Raw genomic sequence first — 11,951 nt, 5'->3', positions numbered from 1 at the left:
CCGGACACGACCCGAACACGATAACGACACGAACCACTTTGGGTTGACCCGACACGATAACAACACGATATCGACCTAGACACGATAACAACACGATATCGACCTGAACACGATACCGACACGAACCACTTTGGGTTGACCCGACACGATAACAGCACGACAACAACCTAAGCACGATACCAACACGATTACATATTGCTTCAAAAAATGATCAAGACTTTAAAAAGCCATATAACATGAAGATGTTCCATTTTAAACAGCAAAACTCCAACACAATTCAAAAAAACCCAACAAAATACATAACTTTTGTTCCAAATCCTCCAGGTTTCCGGCGATGATGAGCGGCGGCGGTTTCACTTTCAGAGGTAGGAAATAGAAATATAGAAGTAGAAAATCTGGAAGACGGCGGTTGTTCGGCACTTCGGCTATTCCACAATCCACATTCTAATTTGAGAATTTCTAACCCTAATCTAATTATTTATTATTTTATTTCCTAAGTGACTAAGTCTAATAATATGAAAAATAAAAGGGTAGTGAACATGCTTTCGACTGAATTCTAAAACAAAAAATGCTTCTATAATTTTGATAAAATATTTTATTATATTTAGAAAAATATTTTACATCATGTTTGTTCTAGTTTTAACAGAAAAAATTGAAACAAGTTAAAAGAACTAAAGAAGTAAAAAGAACAAAACAAAAAAAGTGAAAATACTAATAATTAAATTAAATTAATTAAATCAAAATAAATTAATATTATCCTTTTTAAAATTTGAAGGGTATTTTATGTATACAATTTTTGTAAATTTATCTTTACTCAAAATAAAATAAAAAAAATATTAATTTTTAACGGGTTACCCGACCCGACCCGCATCCAACCCGCATCCGACCCGATTTTTTCGTGTTCTTAGTGGGTCGAGCCAATTTTGACCCGCATCCAATAAGACTTGATCCAAACCCAATAATTTCGTGCGGATTCGTGTCGGATTATCGTGTCGTGTCAAAAATTGCCAGCCCTAAGTGTAACTACATGAGTTAAACAATATCTATTCATAAAGAAAAGGATGTCATTTGCCTATTAAATATCAATAATATATTACATATATACATTGTAATTTTTTGTAGATGGATAATGTGGCAAAAAATCCAAATTTCATTGTTTTTCTTGCAAACTATGTAAGCTTCACACAAATAAAATGTTGACTGATTTTTCTGGCAATCACCCAAATATAAACGTGCGCTCTATATGCATTTCAAAATAAATTACTCTTTAATTTGCCAATTCCCATTTTACGAATATTGAGGGGAAATACTTTTACAAACTACTAATAGAAAATAAATTTTAAATTGAAACACTTTTCACTAAGCCTTAGTACTGAATTATCCGTAATAAAAATATTTTATCAATTTCAAGTAGCATTGCCATTGAAAAAAGTGATATGAAAATATGAAGGATATATATCACACACCTAAAAATACAATACGTCGTAGTCAGCTATTATTAAGTCTTCTTCCAAAATTTAAAGTTATTTTCCTTTGTGTACTTTCCACAACTACATTCGGAAAAACGAGGTTTTATTGAAATCAAATGTTTTTAAGTTCGATTTTTCCGATCGCATCTTAAAAACGAACTAGTAATACATTTTAAGTAATTGAATCTTCAATGTAAATTTCTATTGTCATAAAAACTCGGCACGAACGAGTTTCATGTTATATTTTTATCTTGCTTATAGTAAATGATTGCCCAAACACAATATGAGTATTATTGATATTATATATATACATATGAGTTAAACAATAGTACTTATCATCTATTCATAAAGATAATCAAAAGTCGTCTAAATTTCATGGTTTCTCTAGTAATCACCCAATTATAAATGTGCGCTCGATATGTATTAACAAAATAAATTACTCTTTAATTGCCAATTCTCATTTTACGAACATTGGAGTTCACATTCTATTAGAAAATAAAGTTTAAATAGAAACACTTTTTAGTTTTACACTAAATCTTACTTACTCATCCGTAATAAAAAAAAAATATTATATCAATTTCAAGTAGCATTTCAATTGAATAAAGTGATATGAAAATGTGAAGGAGATATATCACACATGATCTAAATATACAACTCCTAGTCAACTATCAAGTCTTCTTTACAAATCGCACCCTACCCCTACCCTACCCCAGCGGGCCCACCCCCACCCCATACCCCCTCCTCCCACTTGCCGGGTACACATTATAAATAGCCCACTTGCTCATCACATTACACGCACAAGACATGCATATGTACAGACATAGGTCTTTCTCCAAATTAATGTTCTTGTCCTAATTAACGGCGATGCTCAAATAGGTAGAATATCTTTATCACTCATAAATTGAGACCAAACTATACACTATTTCCCACACATATACACAAAAATCCAACACAACTATGGTGGCCGCAACCAACGGAGGCGCCGAGTTCGCCACCGGGGTCTTCGCTGCCCAAGTGATCACAGGGAGGTGGTTCATGGTATTCGCCACCACCTTGATCATGTCCGCAGCAGGCGCCACCTACATGTTTGGTCTCTACTCCCCAGAGATCAAAACATCTCTGGGGTACGACCAGACAACCCTCAACCTCCTCTCCTTCTTCAAGGACCTCGGCTCCAACGTCGGGGTCCTAGCGGGGCTGATCAACGAGGTCACCCCGCCATGGGTCGTCCTCTCGATCGGCTCCGTCCTCAACCTCTTCGGCTACGTCATGATCTGGCTAGCCGTCACCCGTCGCATCGCCCGCCCCCAGGTCTGGCACATGTGCCTCTACATCTGCATCGGCGCCAACTCGCAGTCCTTCGCCAACACCGGGGCCCTCGTCACCGCCGTCAAAAATTTCCCCGAATCCCGAGGCGCCGTCCTCGGGCTACTCAAGGGCTTTGTGGGCCTCAGCGGCGCAATCATCACCCAAATCTACAACGCCGTATACCACAACGACCCCCGCGCCCTCATCCTCCTCATCGGCTGGCTCCCGGCCGCCATCTCCTTCGTCTTCCTCCGCACCATCCGCATCATCAAGGTCGTCCGAATCCCCCACGAGCTCAAGGTCTTCTACCGCTTCCTCTACGTCTCCCTCGGCCTCGCCGGTTTCCTCATGCTCCTCATCATCCTCCAGAAGCAGCTCAACTTCACCCGCGCCGAATTCATCGCCGGCGCCGCCACCGTCGTCTGCCTAATCTTCCTCCCACTAGTCATAGTCTTCAAAGAGGAACTTTACCTCACCAACAAAAAAAACCAAGAACTATCCAATCTCCCTCCGCAAATCCAAATCGTCGAGCAAAAACCGCCGGCGCCGGCGGTGGTCACAGCGGCGGCGCCGTCGGAAAATCAAAAAATTTCCTGCTGGAATCCGGAGAGCATGTTTCATCCTCCAGCTCGCGGTGACGACTACACGATCCTCCAAGCGCTCTTCAGCTTCGACATGCTGATTCTGTTCTTCGCGACGATTTGTGGCGTTGGCGGAACCCTAACCGCCATCGATAACCTCGGCCAAATCGGAGCCTCGTTGGGCTATCCGAAGAAGAGTATTAGCACATTCGTGTCGCTGGTGAGCATATGGAATTATCTAGGGAGAGTCGTGGCCGGATTCGGGTCGGAGCATTTTCTGAAAAAGTACAAATTTCCGCGGCCGATGATGCTAACCCTAACGCTAGCGGTTTCGTGCATCGGCCATTTGTTGATCGCTTTCGACGTCCCGAACGGGCTCTACTTCGCGTCGGTGATAATCGGGTTCTGCTTCGGGGCGCAGTGGCCGCTGCTGTTCGCGATCATCTCGGAGCTGTTCGGGTTGAAGTATTACTCGACGCTTTACAATTTCGGGTCGGTGGCGAGCCCGATCGGGTTGTACTTGCTGAACGTGAGGCTGACGGGGCACTTGTATGACGAGGAGGCGATGAAGCAGCTGCGGGCTGCGGGGCGGGCTCGGGTGGAGGGGGAGGAGCTGGATTGTAACGGGGCGGTGTGTTTTAGGGTGGCGTTTTTGGTGATTGCGGCGGCGACGGCGTTCGGGGCGGCGGTGTCGCTGCTGCTGGTGGTGAGGACCAGGAAGTTTTATAGGAGTGATATTTATAAGAAGTTCCGGGAGGAGGCGGAGGCCGAGGAGGAGAGGGCGGTGGTTGCGGCCGCCGCGAATGGGAATGGTAATGGTAATGGTGCCCACGCTTCAAAGTAGTTGATGTGTTTATGTGTGTGGGCAAGAGTGAGTGAGAGATAGTTTGGTGTAATGATAGAGATAGTATATACAAATATTGGGTTGAGAAAGATTACTTCACCCGAAATGAAATTTGATTTCTGCATTTATATTTTCGTAATAGCCATTTAAAGTTAAATTCTGGTTTATCTCATAATTTTTAAAATTAGAATATTAAATTACAAAGGTCTAGCTTTCTCAATTAGTGATATTAAAAATGATATTGGTTCAATAAAATAAAAAAATAAAGAAAAAATAATGAAAAGAAACTCATTTTATTAAAATTAGTATGTCGTTTTAAACATTATCAAAAGATGATATTTTTTCCATTGGGTCATATTCTAATACTTATAGCACCCTAATCCAAAATCAAGACCGAATCTCTACCCATAAATTTTAAAATGATTGGATGAGATTAAATCTTACGAATCTCAATAAATAGTAGACAAAATATCAACAAAAGGGTAATGTCGTCATTATGTTATCATATGATAATTTTCGTTAATGTTTTTTTATATCAACATAGTGTATTATAAATATCAACAATATGACATAAGAATATCAACACTAATACAAGAAAATATCAACACATATTTATTGAGATTTTTACATGGTTTTATTAAGATTTTTTGATGTATTTGTTGATAAAAATCTGGTTATCAACATTTACGAAAACTAAAATAAAAAATATCAAATTTCATCATCCGAACGTCATCGTTGGAATCCTTATAAAATTATCTTTAGTTTGATATATTTTTTGCGCAAAAATAATTTAAATCAAGAGAGTTACGTAAATTTAAAGTTTTAAGATGATTTTAATGAGAGTGAATTGACATTAATACCCTCTAATTTTATTTATTAATTTTCTTAATTAAAATATAATCTATGCGGCATTATTTCAACCACTAGATCTTCTAATCTAATGGCTAAGATTTAGTCTTAGTTTGGAATTGCTAATTAGTTAGTAATTGATCACTCCCCTTTTTTCATAAATGAGATAATTGATAAAATTTTAAATTTTATAATTTAATATTTTAATTTCAAAAATTAGGATAATTGACCAGAATTTGACTAAATTTTATAAATTATTCTTTTTAATTGTTCTTTTAAGGGTAATCATGATTTTTGTTTTACATAAAACAAATGTTTACATATGTTTTCGGCGGTGAGTTGAGGTCCCCCGCTTTGAAAGATGGGAATGAATGGATATTTTAAGCATTCATTCATAACTTTAATTTTTTGACCATGGAAAACGCTCTAGTCCAAATTTTGGAAAATATACATCCGGACATGTCCACTTATTTATTTTCTCTCTTTCCAATATTAGACTCGGACGATTTAATTTGTTTATTAGAAATTGTAAATATGCTAATCATAAATTTAATTGCTATTTATAGACTATTTTAGCATAATTGTTTACTACTCCTATAAGTTAAAAATCACAGCTATAGGGAGTATATAAAAAAAAGAAAGGAGAAAGAACTAATCATGTCGTTTCATTTAATATTGTATGCGTTTAGTAGCATAGCATGATGTGCTATTTTAAGTGGAATAGCAGAGGATCTCCTCCCATAATATAGATCTCTAAAATGGAAGTCCAAAGGGAATCTGAAATAAATGCCGACCGACATTGAATCATCTTATGTGAGACTTCTCCGGCGATAATTCAAAATATTATCCTTCACAATTTATATTTATGGCTCCTCTATTCCATGTTTGGTCTATTTCAACTAATGTTTTTATTAGTCAATTAATATTAAAAATACGGTCAATAGCGGTATAGCACCTTAAAATTAAATAAGTACTCAAGTGTTAAATTTGATTCGAATTTTCAAATCTTATTTCTTTAATTTCAAAATTAGGATTGTCGGGTCAGTTCTTTATCTTTAAACAAAACGAATTTCATATAAATTTGTAAAAGATTACTCCTCCCAACTTAATACTACTATGTGCGTATAATACTTGTTTCAAAAATCGATTTTTACATGAATTTTTTTGTATTTTTCACTACAATTCAGATTCAGTCATAAATATGTGGATTTTCAAACATTTCTTATCGATCAGATTTATATTCTCGTAAAATTACTTAAAAATCCGCTCAGCCATAATGTAGCATTTATGCACTAATAAATAAACGTGATGGTTGCAGAGGCTTGTCCTATTTAGGATACACTTCCAAATTTATTTTGAAACTGAAGACCGCTAATTAATGTGTGCTCTCTCATCTTACATGCTTATGAGTATGTCAATGGGCAACCCTACTCGGGTTACGGGCTAATCAGGTGCGGATTAATCGAGCTGGAATTTTATCGGATCAAAGAGTATGGAATGTGCAATGGAAGCAAAGGAAGTGCCTCCCAACCGTCCTAGCTGCAATGGTTGCAATCTTCTCTCTCAGATAGCACCATGACCTTGGTGGTGGGAGACTAACTTCACGAGCCAGTCCGAATGCCAGAGTGATGCAGTTACAAACTGCAGCTGCAAAATCTCATGAAGGGATCACTGTCTAAGAGGGACATCTTAAACAAGATCAAATCATGTTGTGATTTGCTAGGCTTGGCTGGTTGCAGGGTCTCAGAGGAGGATCAGATATTGCACATATTGGGAGGTCTTGGCTCCAAGTATTCACCGTCACTTAGTGGATGTGAATGCACCATAAATTGGCTGTAATCTCAAAGCTGTCCAACACTATTTGATGAATCGGAAATCATAAGGCAAGTATATATTGAGAAAAACCTTTTTTAGTGGCAAGAGTTGTATTTGTATGTATGTAAATTGGATAATTGAAGAGGTTGAACCATGTCTACAACTCCTGAATTCAGTGTATGTTTCTCTTCAGTTTGGCTTTGCAATACACAGAAAAAAAATTCAACTATGGGAAAACATGATCAGGTTATATGCAAATGTTCAATAGGCGGCCGGGTAGATACCTCATGCCAGTTGAGGTAGCATTGAACTAAACCAAAAATGCACGAATAAATAAGATAAATGAGCATCTGTAACATGAGCCCCCCATACTGATACAACAAGGATAGATCGTCTTCAAGACACGGGAATAGAAGGTAAAAAAAACTCAAACTAGCAACATTTTCTGACAGTAATAGCAAAATTTCTATGGTTATATCTCAGAACACACCCAAAATCTATTGTTAGGCACAAATAAAATTTCACAGATCATACCATCTATCATCCGGTTCTACTTGATATGCAACTAAAGGAACACTCGACATTCAATGCAGGAACAGGTAGTAACTTGATTTGATGAAGTTCGGAGATTAAACCTTTTTGATGATTTGCACAACATCCTCATCTTCCAGTTCGTGCTCCTGTTTAGATAAAGTGGTCATATATGAATCAGCCGGTAAAGTTATCAGCAAACTGTACTGATGAAGGAGAGTCAAACATTTCAAATTCATAGAACTTACCTTTCCCACCCTCTGGGGCTTGTGTTTCGCGCTTGAACCCCAAACCAAGGCACTGCATTTAGCAACAAACTCAATGAGTATTTATTTATTTAGCACTAGAAAATTCCATGAATGGGCAAAGACATGTTAACAATCGACATTGTTGACGATGATGGACCCTCCCCCAACTCTAAATCACCGAGGTAGCTGAGAGTTGGAAACTTACTATTTATATTGCTTCAGCATGTCCTTGTGGATTCTAGTACAGAAGTCTTCAACTGTCCTTTTCTTTGATGACAATATGACTGGATCGTCATAATCGGGATTCATTCCCTTGGGCTTTGTGTATATGCGAGTTAAATTGAGATACTCCCATACTTTTTCTAAAAGGCCATCAAGGTTCCATTCCAAATGAGCACTGTAGCAATTCATTTCCACATCACATGAATAAAAGTGGGATAGTTAGAGACTCGTCATAACGTGAAGATGATCTAGATCTCCTTAAAACATTCTGGACTTAAGCCCAAAAATCATTCCATAACTGAATAAGTACAACACTGACAAAAATTTGACGGGGAAGTACCTGATTGGGCAATAATGTGGAAGTTTGTCCAAAATCTCCAGCTCTTCAAGTGTAATCTGATCAATTTTGTTCACAACATAGATGCAAGGCATGTATACCCTACTTCCCTCAATGACATCTATGAGATCATCTGCTGTTGCATCATATCGGAGACTGATATCAGCATTGTGTATCCGATATTCTCCACAAATTGCTTTCACTGTGTCGAGGTCAAGATTTGTGTTGGTAACTGTGGATGTAAGATTGATTCCACCCTTATCTTTCCTCCGGAAAGAAAGATTTGGTGGTTCTTTGTTTAATCTGTTAGCAAATAACAGGAAACAGAAGAGTTTAATTGTTAAGGGATGGCAAAAGAATATAAAAATATCAACATACATTCATCATAACCTCGCACTTCATGCCCTATCAGCAAATAAAAACAAGTTATGCAATTATTATAAGGTCCCAGTAACATTATTCTCCATATTGCACAAGATGGCACAATTTAAGTCACGCAGGTCTTGTGACCAGCATGCAACAAATAGCTTCATACAGTATGCTGTAGCAGTTATATGTTGGTAATAGATAACTCTGTTAAAAATGAAGTAGGTCAACAATTCACATGTTACCTTATGCCAAATCCCTCAAGCTCCTTCTCTATCAGGCGTTTATGAGTAATTGGTTTTATTGCATCCAAGACAATGAGGATGCAGTTACATGTCCGGGCAGTACTGATAACCTGATTTAAGAGACCAGATTCAAAAATTAGTTAAAGAATAAGTATCAAGACCATGTCCATGAATACATCATCTTGGCCAGTAAAGTGTTGCAGAAAAGAATAAAAGAGGAACATTTAACTGTCCAAACTCTAAAGTAGATTGGAAGGAAAAGGCTTCACATGAAAAACATAATATATGAATGGTCTACATAAGATAACTATTAGCTATAGGGAACACACAAACAATGAACCCCTTGTGTTAGTTTCTTGAGGTGTATTTTACTTCAGTTTCACATCATCACTCAGTGAACCTTCTTACTTCTCTAGAAGCATGAAGAATATTGCAGTGTATTAGGAGGAAAGTTGAGTATCTAAGCTTACATAGCTAATGCAGGTAATTCCAAGGTAAAGTGGTAAACCATGAAAAGGAATAGGAGGATGGAATATAAGATGCATTTTCATCAGCAAATCAGATGCCCAACTTCATGGAATTGCATGAAACCACAAAGAGAGATTAATAAACACCGAAAAATCAAACTTCTCATAGCAGCCAGTCGAATATTACCTGCCTACCTCTACCCTTTCCGTCTTTGGCACCCTCGATAATACCAGGAAGATCTAGGAGCTGCCAGAAACATGAAAACAATAAAATAGAGTATTAGAAGATTCAAACTCAGATAGCTTTTCCTGGACATTCAAAAGCAATTCTACAACAGCAAAAGCAGAGATAATTAGAGGCTTATAACACATTATTCTAATTAAACTTGCTCATGGAAATCTGAATTACATATACGTCCGTTAAAAATTATAGTTATAAAAGTGGTTATTGATCAAATTGCGAACATCAAAAGGCAAGCATCAAGTGAAAAAATACTTGCAATAAGAGAATGATTTACTCACAGACAACAACATGTGCTCAATCAAGGATCATAATGGAAGACATGGGACAAGTGGATACTGTCATATTATTCTTTTAATATAGTACAACCTAACAAGATATTAACTTCCACAAGTTCAATTAATCTGAACAACACACACAACCAAAATTTGATATAGCAATTCAATGTTAAACAAGGTTTTGTCTATTATACAAGAGGAATTAGTGCTTATAAAACAGATAATGTTTCTTGACTGTAGTAAATGATGTTAGCAAATGCAAAACAAAAGATAATAACAAATACGAGAACTTAAACCCAAGGGCATGTTTTCCAAATTAAAATTATCCAGTTGATTACCCAAGTTCCTCTGCAAAGTACAGAGTATATCATTTGTGAGCTACATGCAAAAAATTAACTAGGGTGAAAATGAAATACTCATGAAAGTAAAAGCATGCCAAAAGGCCAAGCAATATTGTTATGTGTTTAAAAAAGGGTTCATGTTCTGACTTTACAACTTACAAGATAACCAAAATCAAGATTAAGACCATGGTAATGATAATTGATAATACCTGAATTTTGGCTCCTCGGTATGTGATTACACCAGGAATGCAAGTTAAAGTTGTAAATTCATATGAAGCAACCTGCAATTCAAGATTTTAAAAAAAAAACGGGTAAGGGAAGCTCAATGGGACTTTGGCAACTAGAATCATAACTGCTATGTTTTGTACTTTTCTTATTCCATTTCCATGAGTATTTCTATTGATCGGACAAACATGTCAAGTGTATTGCTTCTATACATCTTTATAGTAAGGAAGACGCCAATTCTAAATTCCGAGTATAGCCATAATGCCATTAGTCATACATCATCAACTAAAATACAACAAAACCGTCATTAATTTAAAGAGAACTGTATGCCTCAGATAATATCTAGAATTAGAACATTGAATAATTATGAACCTCGGAAAAAGTTCCAGTTAATTTGTTCAAGAGTGTTGATTTCCCAACTGAAGGGAAGCCCACAAGCCCAACTCTTGAATCACCACTTTTTGTAACGTCAAAACCTTCTCCAGCGCCACCACCTCCCTTTGAGGTCGGTGTGAGAATTTCTCTCCGAAGCTTAGCAAGTTTTGCCTGGAAACCAATCAAACATTCACAGAATGAAATTAGCAACTTCAAAATCAAACAGACACCAACGAAAAGCCTAAAAATGCAAATCAACAGATATGGTGGAGCTTACCTTCAACAGGCCAAGATGATGAGCAGTGGCTTTGTTCTTCTGAGTTCTTGCCATCTGCAACAGGACACATAAAACATAATTAACACTCCTAAACCACTCAGTATTACTTATGAACCAACTATAATAAGCATGCACAAGAAGAAAATTTCGAACTTCACAACCACTGATGGCAGAAAAATTTAACATATATTTTCAGCAGCTAACCACACCATTGAATGCCTTGCTGCAACAAAAATCATTCATTCTAAAAAAATAAAACATCATACGCTGCCACTCCAACTGCTACATGATTTTGTGGGGATAATAATAAGCCAGTCAGCTAAAAGACATAGTAAAAGAAATATCTTTTACATCAATTTTTCCAAACCATTCCCAAAATAATCCATTTTGCAATTGGAGCACCAAGTACTGTTCGTTACAACAATAAGTATTCGAATTAAAAAAAATATACTAGGAACCAAAAATTAAGGCACCGATCATCTTAAAACAACCAACCAATCGAAATCGAGGCTGAGCACAACAATGGAAGTTCTAAATAATGCACTGATTATCCTAATTACCTCATCTTCGATGTCCTTGATTTTCTGCATAACCGTCGCCATTTTTTCTGAGAGCGATAAACCCCAAAGTGGACGGCGTTAGTCGGGGAGCGATAATCCGTGACGGAGCGAATTTCGCCGGAGCTCAAGAAGGAGGAGAAGAAAAAACCTGAATTTCACTCTCAACCAAATGGGCCCTAAAAATGGAGAAAATTCTAGAAATTGGAATGGTGTTTACTATATGGGCCTATGGGTGGTTTAAAAATCCAAAGCTTCCCAAACTGAGCAAGCCCAATGTTTTTATTTTTTGGTTCTTTTAATTAATAGTAGTACAAAGAAATGTTATCCTTCTATTATGCATTACATTAATTCGTGTTGTTTGAGTAGTCTCAA

The 11,951-nt window shown here is 37.1% G+C and overlaps 2 protein-coding genes across 2 annotated transcripts; one reads left to right on the top strand and one right to left on the bottom strand.

Annotated features, from left to right (window-relative positions):
• The first annotated feature begins 2,266 nt into the window (after positions 1-2,266).
• LOC125215014 (protein NUCLEAR FUSION DEFECTIVE 4-like) lies at positions 2,267-4,326 on the top strand. Its single transcript, XM_048116292.2, has one exon. The coding sequence runs from the start codon at positions 2,427-2,429 to the stop codon at positions 4,200-4,202; it is 1,776 nt and encodes a 591-aa protein (XP_047972249.1). The 5' UTR covers positions 2,267-2,426; the 3' UTR covers positions 4,203-4,326.
• A 2,851-nt stretch (positions 4,327-7,177) lies between these two features.
• LOC125215591 (GTP-binding protein-like protein) lies at positions 7,178-11,761 on the bottom strand. Its single transcript, XM_048117050.1, has 10 exons — positions 11,580-11,761; positions 11,020-11,073; positions 10,740-10,913; positions 10,352-10,423; positions 9,470-9,529; positions 8,816-8,925; positions 8,208-8,507; positions 7,851-8,042; positions 7,646-7,697; positions 7,178-7,546 (listed from the first exon to the last, which is right to left on the bottom strand). Exons 1-10 carry the CDS (start codon positions 11,619-11,621, stop codon positions 7,496-7,498), a joined length of 1,107 nt encoding a protein of 368 aa, XP_047973007.1. The 5' UTR covers positions 11,622-11,761; the 3' UTR covers positions 7,178-7,495.
• Positions 11,762-11,951: the final 190 nt, after the last annotated feature.

Source organism: Salvia hispanica, chromosome 3 (genome assembly GCF_029641045.1).
Source record: "Salvia hispanica isolate PSC_SH4W2 chromosome 3, Shi_PSC_v1, whole genome shotgun sequence".
NCBI lineage: Eukaryota > Viridiplantae > Streptophyta > Magnoliopsida > Lamiales > Lamiaceae > Salvia > Salvia hispanica.
This window is presented reverse-complemented; position numbering and strand designations above follow the sequence as displayed.

Bases quoted from the DNA above. Each gene is read 5' to 3' on its own strand.
- LOC125215014 (XM_048116292.2), top strand. From the start codon at position 2,427: ATGGTGGCCGCAACCAACGGAGGCGCCGAGTTCGCCACCGGGGTCTTC.
- LOC125215591 (XM_048117050.1), bottom strand. From the start codon at position 11,621: ATGGCGACGGTTATGCAGAAAATCAAGGACATCGAAGATGAG. The intron at 9,530-10,351 runs GTATTATCAATT...TGTTTCTGGCAG, and splicing joins ACCGAGGAGCCAAAATTCAG to CTCCTAGATCTTCCTGGTAT. The intron at 8,043-8,207 runs GTACTTCCCCGT...GAATTGCTACAG, and splicing joins CCACATTATTGCCCAATCAG to TGCTCATTTGGAATGGAACC.